Source organism: Oncorhynchus keta, chromosome 10 (assembly GCF_023373465.1).
Source record: "Oncorhynchus keta strain PuntledgeMale-10-30-2019 chromosome 10, Oket_V2, whole genome shotgun sequence".
Classification (NCBI taxonomy): Eukaryota; Metazoa; Chordata; class Actinopteri; order Salmoniformes; family Salmonidae; genus Oncorhynchus; species Oncorhynchus keta.
Genome location: NC_068430.1, coordinates 19899972 through 19917424, shown reverse-complemented (window position 1 = coordinate 19917424; position 17453 = coordinate 19899972). Strand labels below are relative to the sequence as shown.

At 39.3% G+C, this 17453-nt stretch overlaps 1 protein-coding gene across 1 annotated transcript; it reads right to left on the bottom strand.

The window, feature by feature from the left end:
* Positions 1-864: 864 nt before the first annotated feature.
* On the bottom strand, positions 865-7062 carry LOC118388339 (eukaryotic translation initiation factor 4E type 3). Its single transcript, XM_035777292.2, has 7 exons — positions 6599-7062; positions 5499-5571; positions 5110-5204; positions 4775-4835; positions 4593-4659; positions 4152-4307; positions 865-3473 (listed from the first exon to the last, which is right to left on the bottom strand). Exons 1-7 carry the CDS (start codon positions 6772-6774, stop codon positions 3427-3429), a joined length of 675 nt encoding a protein of 224 aa, XP_035633185.1. The 5' UTR covers positions 6775-7062; the 3' UTR covers positions 865-3426.
* Between the last annotated feature and the right edge of the window lie 10391 nt (positions 7063-17453).

Sequence of the window (17453 nt, the reverse complement as noted above, 5' to 3'; positions counted from 1 at the left end):
CACAGTGATGCCGAAACGTTGGTAAATACCCATTAAATTGCTGGGAGTTTAAATATGGAGTGTGCGACTTTATTTTGATAGTGGGCATTTATAGTAACAACAGCACCCCTCTCAATTTGCATCAAAGTTGTAATCATACAATGTACTCAAAAAATATAATTCTCTAGGTGAACTTCCAATTAAAAATGTTGATCCATTAAAAGACAATACAACACACAATTACAAAGTCAGCTAAATGTATCTGCAGTTGAATATGGGGCATATTAAGCTCAATGGTGTCTAACAAAAGTGTTTTTGTATGAATTGTTTTTACATATTGTTGGTTTGATGTTGCCGATATGCTGTGGATTAGGCCTTGACTTGATAGAGTGCTGCTTTAAAACAAATTAATTGAGGATTACTATCAATTATGTAACACCCTCTCCATATGCACTCATGCACACAACAAAGTAATTAGCTTTCTGTTAATTAGGTAATTAAGGAGATGAAAATAATCTACTCTGAATTTCCAAAGGGGGTGGATTTCATGATGTTCTCCCCTGCTGCTGAGGGCATGATGAGCAACAGAGGAACAATACATGACTAACGTTCTACATGTAATGAAAGGAAACCATTTCTGGGGAGGCTCACAGATAATGACTTCTGAGGACATTTCACCCATCTGTCCATACTGTATTTGTAAGCAAAAAAACACAAAGCCTGGAAATTGACAACACACACCTACATTTCAAAAACAGGCATCCTGTTGGGATAATATTCATATTTTACTTATTAACTGCCAAGGTTGATCGAACCAGTGCTTGCAGTGTGTGAACAAATATAGACAAGCATAGGACTTAGCAAATAAACACTCTTGCTATGTGGCAAAGGACACAGAAAGTTAGTTTTTATTTATTTTTTCATTTCAGGGGTGATGATACTGAACAGAGTATCAGTAGCACTCTGTGACTTGCAGCAGAAATGCAAATGAAATATACAACAAAAAGTCACCAGTAGGTGGAGATAATGCGGCCAAGACCAAAGCATCAGAATATTCCCACAAATTATTTTCAGTAACCCTCGAACAACAAATGCAACAAAACTCACAAATATAGGACCAAGTTGCATGTATTTTTTTACCAAATTCTACAACTGAGACCCTGGGCAGCGGAAGGCACAATTCTAATGTAAAATGTGATCAGTACAGCTCACTTTGAGATAATGGGATTAAAAACAGAAATAACAGAGGTTACACACTACATGACCAAAAGTATATAGACACCTGCTCGTGGAACATCTCATTCCAAAATCATGGGCATTAAAATGGAGTTGGTCCCCCCTTTGCTGCTATAACAGCCTCCACTCTTCTGGGAAGGCTTTCCAATAGATGTTAGAACATTACTGCGGGGACTTGCTTCCAATCAGTCACAAGAGCATTACTGATGTTGGGCGATTAGGCCTGGCTCGCAGTCGGCATTCCAATTCATCCCAAAGGAGTTTGATGGGGTTGAGGTCAGGGCTCTAAGCAATCAAGTCAAGCTTTTTCACATTGAACTCAACAAACCATTTCTGTATGGACCTCACTTTGTGCACGGAGGCATTGTCATGCTGAAACAGGAAAGGGCCTTCCCCAAACTGTTGCCAGTCGGAAACACAGAATCATCTAGAATGTCATTGTACTGTATGCTGTAGCGTTAAGATTTCCCTTCACTGGAAAAAAGGGGCTTAGCCAGCACCACGAAAAACATCCCCAGGCCATTATTCCTCCTTCACAGTTGGCACTAGCATTCAGGCACCCGCCAAACCCAGATTCGTCCGTCAAGACTGCCAGATGGTGAAGCGTGATTCATCACATCAGAGAACACATTACCACTGCTCCAGAGTCCAATGGCGGCGAGTTTTACACCACTCCAGTCAACACTTATTGAGCATGTTCATCTTAGGCTTGGGTGCGTCTGCTCGGCCATGGAAACCCAATACATGAAGCACCCAATGAGCAGTTCTTGTGCCAATGTTGCTTCCAGAGGCAGTTTGGAACCCGGTAGTGAGTGTTGCACCCGAGGACAGACTATTTGTACGTGCATCAGCGGTCCCGTTCTGTGAGCTTGTGTTGCCTACCACTTCACGGCTGAGCCATTGTTGCTCCTAGACGTTGCAATTTTACAATAACAGCACTTACAGTTGACCGGGGCAGCTCTAGAAGGGCAGAAATTTGACAAACTTACTTTTTGCTTCCTGTCACAGTGCCATGTTGAAAGTCACTAAGTAAGGCCATTCTACTGCCAATGTTTGTCTATGGCGATAGCATGGCTGTGTGCTCGATTTTATACACCTGTCAGCAACAGGTGTGGCTGAAACAGCCGTATCCACGAATTTGAAAGGGTGTCCAAATACTTTTGCATATATAGTGTATATTAGCAGCACAAGTGTTCTGGTGACAGTGATGTGACAGCAGCATGTGATATTTGTTTATATTTTGGGCTGGGTTTCAATAAGGTGAATGGTAACTTCTCCTATTATTATATTCACCCAAACACTTCCAAAGAATGCATTTGCCACACTTTTAGAAATGTGTAAATGTACTATATATACAGTACTTTGTTAATATTTGATCCTTTTAAAGTTAAATTTTTTTCTGATACAAAATAAAAATACCCCAGTATAACACTGTTCATACCTATTGCATATTAACAGCTCTGCAATCAAAGTATAATCATAATGTGTAAGAATGTCTGGGGACTTCGCTCATTGCTACCTGTAGCATTTGAGTCAATGTCTCTAACTTCAATGCTGATGTTAATATTGGTGAGACATGAGTGTGTGCCAAAAAGCACTGTCTGCCAACAGTTACAAATACTACAACTTTTAGAACACTCAATTTTTCACAAATGAGTCAAAGTATATATGGAACAAGCAGTTCATAATTCCAAGACAGCTAAAAACATACATTGTATAAACAAGCAACATCACTCTAAGGGCATATGTAGTGAAAACCAGTGAACTGTGGGTCAGTGGTGTGCCATAGATACAGTAGGGATCAATGCTCGCTTGTGAGGTCCATGGCATGCCAAGAGAGCAGAGCAGTGACAGTGCAGCGATAGCACGCATTATCATTCTAAAGAAGAAACAGCACATTTACAGAAATTACATGAATGAAGACTAAGGAACTTTTTTTTTTGTTTTAAATGACAGACTAAATTAAAAAAGACCTACCAGTACATTAAAGATAGAATCTCTTTAGAATTGTGTTTCCAGAACAAACAAAAAAAACAATAAAAGGCATCAGACTGAAACTCAGCCATTTGAATCTATAAAAATATATATCAATAACATTCTATGACGTTTTCCTCGGTTCGATGTACAGTATGCAAAATTATATTTTGGATTAAGTTGAGGAGAGAAGGTTAAATCCAGGCGAGAATAGAGCTTTATCAAAAAGTGCAGAGGCTAATGTCGTGAACGCCCTCCTTCAAAGGCATGATGTTCTCTGTGAGCTGAAAGACAAAAACAGTCATATTTAATGTAAACCCTTGACTTCACATACATAGCTAATATTTTATCTTGGATTTAAAAAATGCCTAAAACTCACCGGGGGCATGTAGATGGAGAGCAGGCAGACAGAGTGGTGAAACTAACCAAAAGCGTGTGAAAATCCTAATGGATTCTAGCTCAATAGATAGCAAGATTTTATATGCGTCTGCTACTTCAAATTAACGAATGCCCATCAGTTAGGTTAAGTATCTAAATAGTCAATACCACCAGTAGAAAGTCAGGTTTGGTAGCAACTTTCAACATCGGCAACTGACGGTTCTCGCTTTTGCTTTGTATGTATGCTAGTTGTATAGTACATTTTTCAATCATATTTGCTGATGGGGATGTTGTGTTTCCGTAAGTGAATAAATTGGAATAGATATGCAGGCATGGTAAAGCCCCAACCTTTTTGTACATCTTTCAATTTCAATGAGCTTGAAAAAAAACTACATACGGATAACATTATTCATATTTTGTATAACTACAATGCCAGTCAAAACTCAAAAATAGAGACATAGTATAATTTCGCAGAGCGTCACAGCAGCAAAAGTATTCACAGCCCGCCCGCCCTCAGCTGGGTAATAAATCATTCAAAACAATGCATTTTAAAATAAATGACGAAAACAAAAGACCATACTCACATTTATAAAATACTGCTTTAAAAGTTATGTGCGGAAGGAGTTCATAGACTTTCCCTAAGATATTCGCTTCACTAGCAAGAGATGCATTTCCGTTCCAGACTTGAACAACATCGTCTCGATCTCGAATACTAACGCTTACACCAACCACTTCATCCTCTGTAAAGACAAAGGAAAAGGAAAGATAGAAATCAGTACATGTTTCCACTACCTCATATATTCACATCATATTCTATTATTAGTGCCAGAGGGTGAATCAGCTTGGGATAACGTAACAATCATTTGGTTAATTTTCTAACTTAAGAAAGTTTAGTAGGAATACAACTAAAATAGGCCCCATAGTGTCTGGCCATGATGGAGTCCTCACGTTGTAATTCTACAAATCACTCAACCCCTCAAGCACTAGATTCAACATCATGTACTGACTTGAAAGTAGGGACTCACCTGAAGCACAATAATCGGCAAACTGCTCTCCAATCGTGGCAAGTAACAACTCCTTCCAAACAGCAGACTGAGAGTGAAAATATTTTTTAAAAGTGTTTTATAGAACCAACTCAGTCAGTGAGTGAGTAATATGGCATTCATTCGAGATGTATTAAGGATGAGTGAAGGTTCTTAAAACATACAGTGCTTTCTTTTGGTACTTTCATCTTCCAGACTCCACCTTTAGCATTACTTTCTTCTTCCCTGTTGGAGATTAAAGAATTAAGACTCAGTAACATTTGAGCTCAGCATTTAGGCTGACACTAACATATGAGGTTTCAACCAAAAACTCTTGTCTCAGGCAGCAAAAACTAGGAAATTATAATAATTTACCAAAAGCATTCTAGTTTGTGCCACTTAAGTCATGAAAGAGGTTACGTAACAACATTTCCAAGGAACCTTCCATTGAAACCACAATCTAAAGCCTTCATTTATTTAATTTTGGTATAACTATTTTCCATTAAGTTAGTGGACTTACCATAGGGGCCTCCTCTCTCCATGCATTAAGTGATAACTACATCTTAGAGGCAGTGTAGTCACAGGAGGGATGTTGTTGTATACACTCCAGAAACTCTACTCAGAGAAAATCAGTAGAGACAAATCGATGCATAATTAACAACAGCTTACTGAAAATATATTTCTCTCAATCCAATGAAAAGACTGCCTTACTGATCTCTTAGTATGATATGCTAGTTAGTTAAAATAAAGTCAACCTATGGATTTTGTAAAAACATTTTAACTAGGCAAATCATTTAAGAACACATTACTATTTACAATGATGACCTACACTGGCCAAACCAGGATCTGAGTAGATAGCTTGAAGGGGTCATTTACAACGTTATCCATAATTTCCCCACATTAAATCACCTGAACAGTTTGTACTGTGTAGATCTTTTTTAGATTGGATTCGCACTCTGCTGCTGTTGTCCCTGGCAATGACCTAAAAGAGAAACACAAACAAGCTGCTTCTTGAAAACCAAGCCCATTCCCAAAGACAGATGTGTGTCAAAGCCTGTATCAAAGTAAGACATTTCTTAGGCATGTTGGAGCTGCATAACCAACATTAGCACTGAACAATATCTAGTCATGACAAATTCAGTGATGTGATCAGGAGGTCAATGAAGTAAATCTAATCAAATGTTATTAGTCACATGCACTGAATACAACAGGTATACAACAGACCTTAAAGTGAAACGCTTGCTTACGAAAATAGTGGGTAGGTCAAGTTCCATGTGTGAGATTGTATATATATATATATATATATATATATATATAATTCCTTATTGAATACTAAAAATATCGAAATAAAATGGGCACACAACTGTAGATCCCAGTCTATGAACTTGTGTGATTGCAATTATGCAAATGTTTTGGTTAGGCCATCTGCTGAACTTCAATTAAAATGTCAATTGGACAGTTGAATTGACCTGAAGTCAAGAGATGTTACTCAAAGTAGCCTTCTCAAAGCAAGACTGTGGCTTCGTGCCATCGACCGCAGAATACGATGTGATCACGTCTGATAGCGGGAGACTAGATAGAATGTAGCCTGAATCTGACTCAGCTTGCAACAATGTTGCAGCGTTGTCACAACTGGCGGAAGCAGCAGACAAGGTAGCCAGGAAGCCTATAGTTAGCGTCACAACTTATTGGATAGTTAGCTAGAAAATGCACTAGTAATACATTATAGTTGTTCAAACATATCATAGGTAAACGTTCACGCTGGTAAAGATAGCATACCGGTAAATTAGTTGGGCGGGAACAAGCGATCTAACGTAGTTAGCAGTATCTGGAAGACCCTTTTTTCTTCTAGCTATAACAGTTGTGTAAGGCCGACCTCGATGTTGTCGGCTGTCTTTAAGTGAGTCTTACTCCGTATCTAAAACACGATGTGCGTTGTACTAAACGTTAAGATGAGTGTTGCTAGCTAACGTTAGCTACATTTAGGTAATCATTTGTATTTGTGTTACCTGTCAAGCCAAAATGTCCACGGAGAGTGGAGGGGCAGTGTTGTGCCATCTTCGACGTGATTTGTGATGTTTTCCAATTCTTTTTCGTCAAAGTGAATGTCATTTTCAGATGGATTTGAAAGGTCGTTCTTTGTTTCTGTGTTCATCTGCACATTTGCACCTGCAGGAACCGCCATTTTTCTGTGTACAAAATCAAAGTATTTTTGTGAAAAGGCTCGGTGTAGCGCCTTGAACCGAATTGCCTCTTTCGTGTTCACCCCGACGGAGCAAGTACCCACACAGAGCAGTAGACAGCGTCTACTAGTCTTCTTCTTCTATGGTATAACTTATTTTTCTCATATGACACAATGGCGGTCTGCAAACATACGTTAGGGGTGCATGCTGCCCCCTACTGTGTGGGGTGAAAATCGGAGCGCTTTAACGCAGAATACAAGGGGGAATAGGGAAAGAGTGGGGGGAACCAACATTATCAGCCCCCCCCCCCCAAAAAAAAAAAAAAAAAAAAAACTCGAATAAATCTAAGCGTTCAGCCCGGTTCAAATGTCTACTCTGATTCCTACAGGCTCTGGTGCGTGAGAGGGAAGTGCATCTGCTGACAGTATTTCCTGCAATCAGTGGTGTAGTGGAGGGTATATACCCACTTTTTTTGTGGGCATTGCATATACTCACTTAATTCCCACAATGTGTAGCAAATTAGGCTATTAGTGGAGGTACACAGTATCAATTAGTAGGGCTGATGGATACATCAGAATGTTTAGCTTAATATGTTGATGAACTATTATTTCTTCATATTTTAAGCGCAGAAATGGGCACACAGCAATTTGCTGGAAAACACAGTTATAGAATGCGCAAGGCGGTTTCATGGACAGAGATGGAAATAACCATTACAGGGAGGATCTAAAGATGTAACAACTGTCATGGGTTGCTAATATGACTAGGATAATGCCTTTGGCTGCTAGACAATGAAATAAAGTTGGTTTGAAATCCCATAGAACAGGAGAGTGCATATGAGGAAGTCTTTATAAAATAATTGCTTCCATGTTTTTTGGGGTAGGATTTTGGTACTTTGAAGCAAGGTAAGACATACCTCATAATATGAAGTAAAATGCCCAGGTTTCAAACAATTAAGGAACAGGAAATAGATAGGATGCTAATGATAGGCCTAACCTTATTGTGGTAGATGCAAAGGCTTTCCTAAAAATGTTAAATTAACTAGCTACTAAGTAGCCAACCTGGCAGAATGATGTCATGATTATTTTCATCAATCCAGTGGCCATTTGTTTTGCAAACTCCATCTAATGTGCACCACAGAAACACCAAACAGTGCTAGCTGCCTGCCCAGTTCAATTAAAGGGTAATTGAACTAAAAAATAAATATTTCTTAGATTTTTCCCAGAACTGAAAAGCGGTCTGCTGATGTGGTTAAACCATTGTTGTGGACAAATTGTGTTATTTTTCTATTAAAACGGGTGACTTTGTCACGTTCTGTCCATCGTTCGTATGTGTTTTCCTTGTTTTAGTGTTGGTCAGGACGTGAGCTGGGTGGGCATTCTATGTTGTGTGTCTGGTTTGTCTATTTCTATGTTTGGCCTGATATGGTTCTCAATCAGAGGCAGGTGTTAGTCATTGTCTCTGATTGGGAACCATATTTAGGTAGCCTGTTTTGTGTTGGGTTTTGTGGGTGATTGTTCCTGTCTCTGTGTTTTGCACCAGATAGGGCTGTTTTTGGTTTTCCACGTTCATTGTTTTGTAGTGTTCATGGTTATCCGTTTTTGATTAAACATGAGTCAATATAACCACGCTGCGTTTTGGTCCTCCTCTACTTCACCACAGGAAAACCCTTACAGACTTTGAGTGCAAAATTCTGAAAATAATATTAATCTTAAATCTGATTTTCTGACTCAGTTGACAGATTCATTTATCTATTTCAATAAAAAAAAGTTTGAAAAAAGTATTTTTTTTGCGCTACTTGTCAGTGTTCCAAACTGGACATTATTTGTATTAGTATCTAAGCACAGTAGCCTACTTGACTTGGGCAGGAGCTCATCGGAACTGAGTCCTGGCACATTACATTTTCTTCTGCTTGAGTTCCTGCACTTCCTATATAATATTAGCTCAAAATAATTGAGGAGTTTATGCACCTAAATATAAATTGTACCGGGACACAATGAGGACCGGCAACTATTTCAGTCCAAGTCAAGCAATGGCCTAAACATGCATACACCATCAGATGGAATTCATAGCAAGCAGTAGTGAGGGTGTAGGAAAACAAAAGGGATATATATATTGACAATAATAATACATTTGACTTGACAGGACACTCTTACATAAAATCTAGTGATGTCCATAAAATATATTTTATTTAGACCTATGTAATGAATTAGTGTTATGCTTGTTAATTTACCGGGAAAAACCCTCCAAAAAAACGAATTGGACAAAAAAACAATCAGCTTATCAATGTCTAAATAAATGGGCAGGTTCAGTCACTTCATACTAATACAATGTACAGTAAACAGTAGCTATCTCTGTGTAATAGGCTACACTGTGTAGGCTACTCACAGTTAGCTAGCTAAGACTCAAGTAAAATGGCCAAACAAAGCTTACTGAGACTGTGTGTAGAAGAGGTTGTTGGAGCATTTGCCAAGTTATTTAATTGCATTGATCTAATCGAAGGCCTTAAAGACAGTTTCAGTGCATTCAGAGACAATGATCAGCACTACACCGCTGTTTTCTTCACTGTTAGAAATCATTAAACTTGCTTCTCCACTTCAACTCGCAAGCTCTCCCTCCGCTGAGACATTACCATTAGTCCAGCTACAACTGACCTATTACCAGTGTCATCATACAGTGCCTTCGGAAAGTATTCAGACCCCTTGACAATTTACAAATGTTGTTACGTTACAGCCTTATTCTAAAATTGATTAAATATATTTTTTTCAGCAATCTACACACAATACCTCATAATGACAAAGCGAAAGCAGGTTTTTCGATGTTTTGTTTGCAAAAAAACAGAACCACTACATAAAAATTTAGACCCTTTGCTATGAGACTCAAAATTGAGCTCAGGTGCATCCTGTTTCCATTCATCATCCTTGAGATCATCATCCTTCATTGGAGTCCACCTGAGGTATATTAAATTGATTGGACATGATTTGGAAAGGTACACACCTGTCTATGTAAGGTCCGACAGTTGACAGTGCATGTCAGAGCAAAAACCAAGCCATGGGGTCGAAGGTATTGTCCCGAGGCACAGATCTGGGGAAGGGTACCAAAAAATGTCTGCAGCATTGAATGTCCCCAAGAACACAGTGGCCTCCATCACAGGGAGGTGACCAAGAACCCAATGGTCACTCTGACAGAGCTCTTGAGTTCCTCTGTGGAGATGGGAGAACCTTCAGAAGGACAACCATCTCTGCAGCACTCCACCAATCAGGCCTTTGTGGTAGAGTGGCCAGACAGAAGCCACTCCTCAGTAAAAGGCACATGACAGCCCGCTTGGAGTTTGCCAAAAGGCACTTAAAGACTCTCAGGCAATGAAAAACAAGATTTTCTGGTCTGATGAAACTAAGACTGAACTCTTTGGCCTGAAAACCAAGCTTCACATCTGGAGGAAAGCTGGCACCATCCTTACAGTGAAGCATGGTGGTGGCATCATCATGCTGTAGGGATGTTTTTCAGTGGCAGGGACTTGGAGACTAGTCAGGATCAAGGCAAAGATGAACAGAGCAAATTACAGAGAGATCCTTGTAACGCCAGGGTAGTGGGTTCGATTCCCAGGACCACCCATACGTAGAATGTATGCACACATGACTGTAAGTCGCTTTGGATAAAAGCGTCTGCTAAATGGCATATATATTGATGAAAATCTGCTCCAGAGCGCTCAGGACCTCAAACTGGAGCAAAGGTTCACCTTCCAACAGGACATTGATCCTAACCACACAGCCAAGACAACGCAGGAGTGGCTTCGGGGACAGGCCCAGCGAGAGCCCAGACTTGAACCCAATCGAACATCTCTGGAGAGAATCTGAGAGAATCTGCAGAGAGGAATGGGAAAAACTTCCCAAATGCAGGTGTGCCAAGTTTGTGGCATCATACCCAAGAAGACTCAAGGCTGTAATCCGTTGATGCTAAAAAGGGTCCTCAGATCACAGTTGTTGGATGGGGTGTTGTCTGTAAAGTGCGGCACCAGGTCCAAGGGCAGCTCCACATCCCTGGAAGGGACACTTTCTTCTTCGTTGTGGGGACCACCAAAGCCACCATCACCATCCCCATCCATCGTGACGACCTCAGGCAGACTCAAATTGCTGTACTAGAAGAGTTTTTTAGGACCACATGCTCCCAAAGTTGGCACTGCAACAGTGAACGTCTGTAAATATAATCTAAATAGTTTTTTCACACATCAGTTTTTATCTTACCTTGAGGTTTTATTCCAATTAGTTTTGGGGATGGGGCACTGGATCAGCATTCTCGTCACGCCTCCTGTCAGTACCTGTTTTTATGGAAGGCAATGATCCAAAAATATTCAACATAGTTCATACACACACACACTAGGCTCCCATAATAGGTTATATTACATACAAGTTTTGATCAAGGCAGCCAACTAAAGTAATGTAGTTAACTTTATAATGGAAACAGTGGGAATTTATATCTGTGATGTTCAAATAATTTCTTACCTGTGTCTTACTTGCTGAAGGCCCCAGGCATCCCTGCCTGTACCTGACATTGTTGAAAAACAAGTGAACAATAAATACATTTCATACACAAACAATAGGCTCCTAGAATAGGTTATATTACATTAAAGTTTTGGTAAAAGCAGCCAACTAATGTAATTGTTCATCTCTGCACAGCATGTTAGTTTGTCAGCTCACTAGCCAGCCAGTTTGTGGAATGATTAGCTGACAACATTTAAATTGAACTGACAATATTTCAAATTAACTGCCACCAACAAAGCAAAGGTCGCAATTGTAAATGAGAACTTGTTCTCAACTTGCCTACCTGGTTAAATAAAGGTAAAATAAATAAATAAAAAAGCAACATCAAAGCAAATGGCTACCTGCTATCCCGACACCATCCCTCATGCTTGGAACTTCAATGCTTCCATTGAACTCCAAATAAGAAGTAAGTAGAGTTGGATAGGACACACCCTACAAAGAATAATTTGGACTGCTTAACTAGAGAAAGAGCAAGAGAGAGACAGAGTGAAAGAGAGAGAGAGAGAGAAGATTCATCACTTCTAGCAGATCTCCTTGCTGAGGGTGGCGTTGATCATGCACTGCTTCTCGTGGGGTGAGCCTGATGTCCTTCATCTCACGCCTCATCTCTAAAACATGGGCAAAAGGGGATATAAAGTCAACATTTCGATGCATCTACAAATTCAATGTTTTACACAAAGTTGTATCATATTTGATAAGTTACTGCCGTTTGTGTAGTCACACTTTTCCACGTGGTGACATGCTAGCTAATGTTAGCCCACCAGGGCAGGAATATGTAGCTAACATTTAGCTAGCTAGTTACGTTAGCTCATCATTCGTGTAGTCAGACTCTTCACAATGACCACATGGGTGGTGGCATGCTAGCTAGTCCACCAGGGCAGGGATATTTAACTTAAGCTAGTTAGCTCTATTCACTAACGTTAAGGCACATTCGTTAGCATGTCACCGCCTGTCGGGAAAGTCCGACTACACCATGGTGAGATACGGTGCAATGTTAACTAGCTAACATTAGCTAATGTAGCCAACCAAGGTGCCTAACTAGCTATCACACCAAGCGATATTTAGCTAGCTATATCCCTGCCCTTGTGGGCTAATGTTAGCTAACATGTCACCACGTGAAAAAGTATGACGACACAAGCCGTGAGCTAACATTAACTAGCTCGCTGGCTCACAAAGGACTTGTCAATAATAAAAGGTCACAACAGCGTTATGCTAGCCTATGCTGGTTTTCTTTTTACTTGTAAGGAAAGAAACGTGCATTGTACATGTAACTACAGTCAGTGGTTATCTAGCACAATTCCATAAGCATCTAACTGCTACCTAACCACAGATATTTGACCTAACCAAAATAGCTTGTTAGCAGCTAGCTAGCAAACATGGCTTACCTTATCACACAGCTCCAGCGACACCTCTCGCTTACAGAGGCTGGAAAAGGATAAAATGCACATGTGTGCTTATCAGAATAGTGGTTACAATTCGGTACATAGCACATAACTATCCTTGCTTCTGATCGACGGAGAAACCTAAGGTTATCTAGTCAGCTACAAAGGGCATGTAGCTTGCTAGGTAATTTGGAAAAATGATAAACAAGAATACACACAAGAAATACATTATATAAATGATTTACACAAGAAACTTAAAAGGCTATAATATCTACTTGCTAGGTTACTTGCTACTTGTTGATAAGAGTTTGCATGGTGACATTTGTGACCCTATTCAGGAAACCAAGCATATGTCGCAAGTCGCGATTTCACAGGAGAGCCTTTTGAAAATAAAAATAAAACATTTATATCAAAATGCCTTTTTTGTCAGAAATGGCTTCTCGAACATGTGCTTTAATATCAAACTTGTATGCCATCTGTAAATATGAATAAAATTGTTAAATTACGAGCCTAGTTGGTTTAGCCACAGAAAAAGTTAGCAACCTTCCCACTAGCCATGATTGGCTGAAATAATGAGGGGGCTGGACATGCAGAGAGATGAATTTGGATTGGTCTGCGGTGTAGCGTCTTGTCTATAAAATGAGCTGCGCATAATGCATAGATAATCCTTTCTACTGCAGTTTTTTGAAAAATATGTTAGCCATGGAGAATTGAAAATATGTTGCTATTGCTGCCCTGAATTTATCAGGCGCTATCGACAAAGGTCAGTGTGAAAAAGTTGTGATGGACTACTTTCTGAAGGATGATGATGCCGTGCTGGCTTGCTAACGTTACTCAATGGATAATAATAAAGAGTGACTTGACACAACGGGCCAAACAAGCTGTGCAAACTAAATGGAAACGACACAGGACGTCTTTTTTAATAAAAAGGGTTTTTACAGTCTGCCGTGATGCTTTCATCCATGTATAAGGGAAGGAATCTAACATTGAATCTATTTGGTTAACTTTAGCTAGCTATGACAATCGGTTTGTATTGCTAGTTAAAGCTTGCTGTTAGCTAGCCTGCTGGACTTCGATGGCTGTCTTAACTAACTAGCTAACGTTAATGTTACATGTCTAAATAAAATGGACCACTTGGATCCTGTTTCAGTAATAATGAAATCAGACCTTCTTGTTGACTATCTGATAATCTACCATTTTTATAGGAGTGGTTAAAACATTCTATTAATGGTCCTCTAAGTAAATCCAAAAAGGTTTGTCATTCTTCGACTGGTATGCACTCCAGCCCTGGAGCCCTCCAGCCCTTTTCCCGAACTGAAAGGCTTTTATTGTATCAAGAAGTTCCTCTGTAATTTGGCCTTCACATGAGTCTTTCTGTACAGCTGTTCATTTTACATTATTAATATTTTAAAAATCTGGTTCGTGGAGATAGAGGAAAGATATGCTTGAAGTACTTTGCTTCCTCTTTCAAAATATTGTTTGGTGAATCATGGGTGACCGTCATTTGTAACAAGTTTCAGTAAATCATTTTTGGTAGCATTTCTATTTCGATGATTAAAAAATAATTTGGTGAATTTTTTCCCATTTTCCATCCAGTTCGCTTTATTTTTTATTTTATTTTATTTTTTTATTTCACCTTTATTTAACCAGGTAGGCTAGTTGAGAACAAGTTCTCATTTGCAACTGCGACCTGGCCAAGATAAAGCATAGCAGTGTGAACAGACAACACAGAGTTACACATGGAGTAAACAATTAACAAGTCAATAACACAGTAGAAAAAAAAGGGGAGTCTATATACAATGTGTGCAAAAGGCATGAGGAGGTAGGCGAATAATTACAATATTGCAGATTAACACTGGAGTGATAAATGTTCAGATGATCATGTACAGGTAGAGATATTGGTGTGCAAAATAGCAGAAAAGTAAATAAATAAAAACTGTGGGGATGAGGTAGGTGAAAATGGGTGGGCTATTTACCAATAGATTATGTACAGCTGCAGCGATTGGTTAGCTGCTCAGATAGCTGATGTTTGAAGTTGGTGAGGGAGATAAAAGTCTCCAACTTCAGCAATTTTTGCAATTCGTTCCAGTCACAGGCAGCAGAATACTGGAACGAAAGGTGGCCGAATGAGGTGTTGGCTTTAGGGATGATCAGTGAGATACACCTGCTGGAGCGCGTGCTACGGATGGGTGTTGCCATCGTGACCAGTGAACTGAGATAAGGCGGAGCTTTACCTAGCATGGCCTTGTAGATGACCTGGAGCTAGTGGGTCTGGCGACGAATATGTAGCGAGGGCCAGCCGACTAGAGCATGCAAGTCGCAGTGGTGGGTAGTATAAGGTGCTTTAGTGACAAAACGGATGGCACTGTGATAAACTGCATCCAGTTTGCTGAGTAGAGTGTTGGAAGCAATTTTGTAGATGACATCGCCGAAGTCGAGGATCGGTAGGATAGTCAGTTTTACTAGGGTAAGCTTGGCAGCGTGAGTGAAGGAGGCTTTGTTGCGGAATAGAAAGCCGACTCTTGATTTGATTTTCGATTGGAGATGTTTGATATGGGTCTGGAAGGAGAGTTTGCAGTCTAGCCAGACACCTAGGTACTTATAGGTGTCCACATATTCAAGGTCGGAACCATCCAGTGTGGTGATGCTAGTCGGGCATGCGGGTGCAGGCAGCGATCGGTTGAAAAGCATGCATTTGGTTTTACTAGCGTTTAAGAGCAGTTGGAGGCCACGGAAGGAGTGTTGTATGGCATTGAAGCTCGTTTGGAGGTTAGATAGCATAGTGTCCAGTGTTATAATATATTACACTTGATCTTTCTTGAATAAGTTCCTCTATTTATTTTTGTTTTTCCTCTGACTTAATTCTGTCCCTCTATGGTACAGTTTTTACTGCTTTCTATCTGTACTGTTACTATGGATTATTTTAACCTAAATTGCTTTTATTTAGAGATGACTACTGAATTGCATGGCCTCTAAAGGCGCATTTAAAAGTGTCCCATACAATAAGGGGATCTGCTGTACCTATGTTATGTTGGGAAAAGTCTGTTTTAAATTATTCTGTCTTATAGTTAAAAACAAGTTATCATCCAATAGGTGTTGATAAAATTTCCAATATCCTCATCTACATGAAAATTCTAAAGGAATAATGTATATGCAAATTATTTAATGGTCCGACTACATTCTGTCCCCTATCAACACTTTTTTTTTTAAACTTGTGGTGCCACCGAGAATGACATAAGAAAGTAGTCAAGACGACTAGCTTGATTGAGCCTCCGCCATGTTTAAATCTCACTCGGTCAGGATATTTAAGACTCCATATATCCCCTAGTTTCAATATATCCATGAGCTTTGTGATTTCCTTAAGTGCATGAGGGTGATAGTTTGTAGTGTGATTTCCTTTACGGTCCATTGAGGTATTTAAAACCATAAAACCATAATCTCCTTCCATGATAATAGAGTCTTGTATTGCTTGTAGGTTTGAAGCGTGGATCATCATTATTTGGACCATATAGATGAATGAGCCTTATCTGTTTATGGTCCAATAACATGTTTAAAATCATCCATCGACCTTGCGGATCTGTTTGGAAAATTTGCACACTCGGATCAAAATTATTGTTAATGAATATCATCACCCTTTTGAGTTTCTTTGTCCATGGGAAAAGTATATTTCCACACAACTTCATCTAAAATGGATGAATAAGTTTCCTGTCAACAATAGATATTATATTACTTCGCTTTTACACCAGAAAATACTGATCGTCTTTTGTTATTATCTGCTAAGCCATTACAATTATAACTTGCTATACTTATTTCACCATTTACCATAAAAAGATACAAGTTTCAATTCTATTTATCATAATATATCATAAAAAGTACCATAGTGATTGAATATCCATATAGCTGTACCATAATATTTGCATTGCTACTAAGTAATTCTTCCATTGAAGAATGATGGAGGCCAGTGTGTTATTCAATGCTGCAGAAAGGTTTTGGTACCCTTCCCCAGATCTGAGCCTCGACACAATCCTGTCTCGGAGCTCTACGGACAATTCTTTCGCCCTCATGGCTTGGTTTTTGCTCTGACATGCACTGTCAACTGTGGGACCTTATATAGACAGGTGTGTGCCTTTCCAAATCATGTCTGCCACAGGTGGACTCCAATCAAGTTGTAGTAACACCTCGAGGATGATCAATAGAAACAGGATGCACCTGAACTAAATTTCTTTTTTTAACCTTTATTTAACTATGCAAGTCAGTAAAGAACAAATTCTTATTTTCAATGATACCCTAGGAACAGTGGGTTAACTGCCTTGTTTAGGGGCAGAACGACAGATTTTCACCTTGTTAGCTCGGGAATTCGATCCTGCAACCTCTCGGTTACTTGTCCAACCTGCCGCCCCAACCCCTAGCAAAGGGTCTGAATACTTATGTAAGTAAGGTATTTCAATTTAAAATGTTGTATAAATTTGCATTTATAAAAACCTGTTTTTCTTTTTCATGATGGGGTATTGTGTGTAGATTGCGGAGGATAAAAAAAATGTAATCCATTTTGGAATAAGGCTATAACGTAACAAAATCTGGAAAAGTCTGAATACTTTCCAAAGGCACTTTATAACCAGGATTGCATTACAAAAAAATATATTTTTGGCAAGCAATTATTATTTTAGCTATTTTTTTGTTGTAATTAACCCTATATTGTCCCTAACATCATTACCCCATTGTTAGAGGAGTGTAATTCCTATATGTTCGTTAACCAATTCA

Bases quoted from the DNA above. Each gene is read 5' to 3' on its own strand.
- LOC118388339 (XM_035777292.2), bottom strand. From the start codon at position 6,774: ATGGCGGTTCCTGCAGGTGCAAATGTGCAGATGAACACAGAAACAAAG. The intron at 5,572-6,598 runs GTAACACAAATA...TTTCTCTTTTAG, and splicing joins TGGACATTTTGGCTTGACAG to GTCATTGCCAGGGACAACAG. The intron at 3,474-4,151 runs GTGAGTATGGTC...TTTGTCTTTCAG, and splicing joins TAAAGCAGTATTTTATAAAT to CTCACAGAGAACATCATGCC.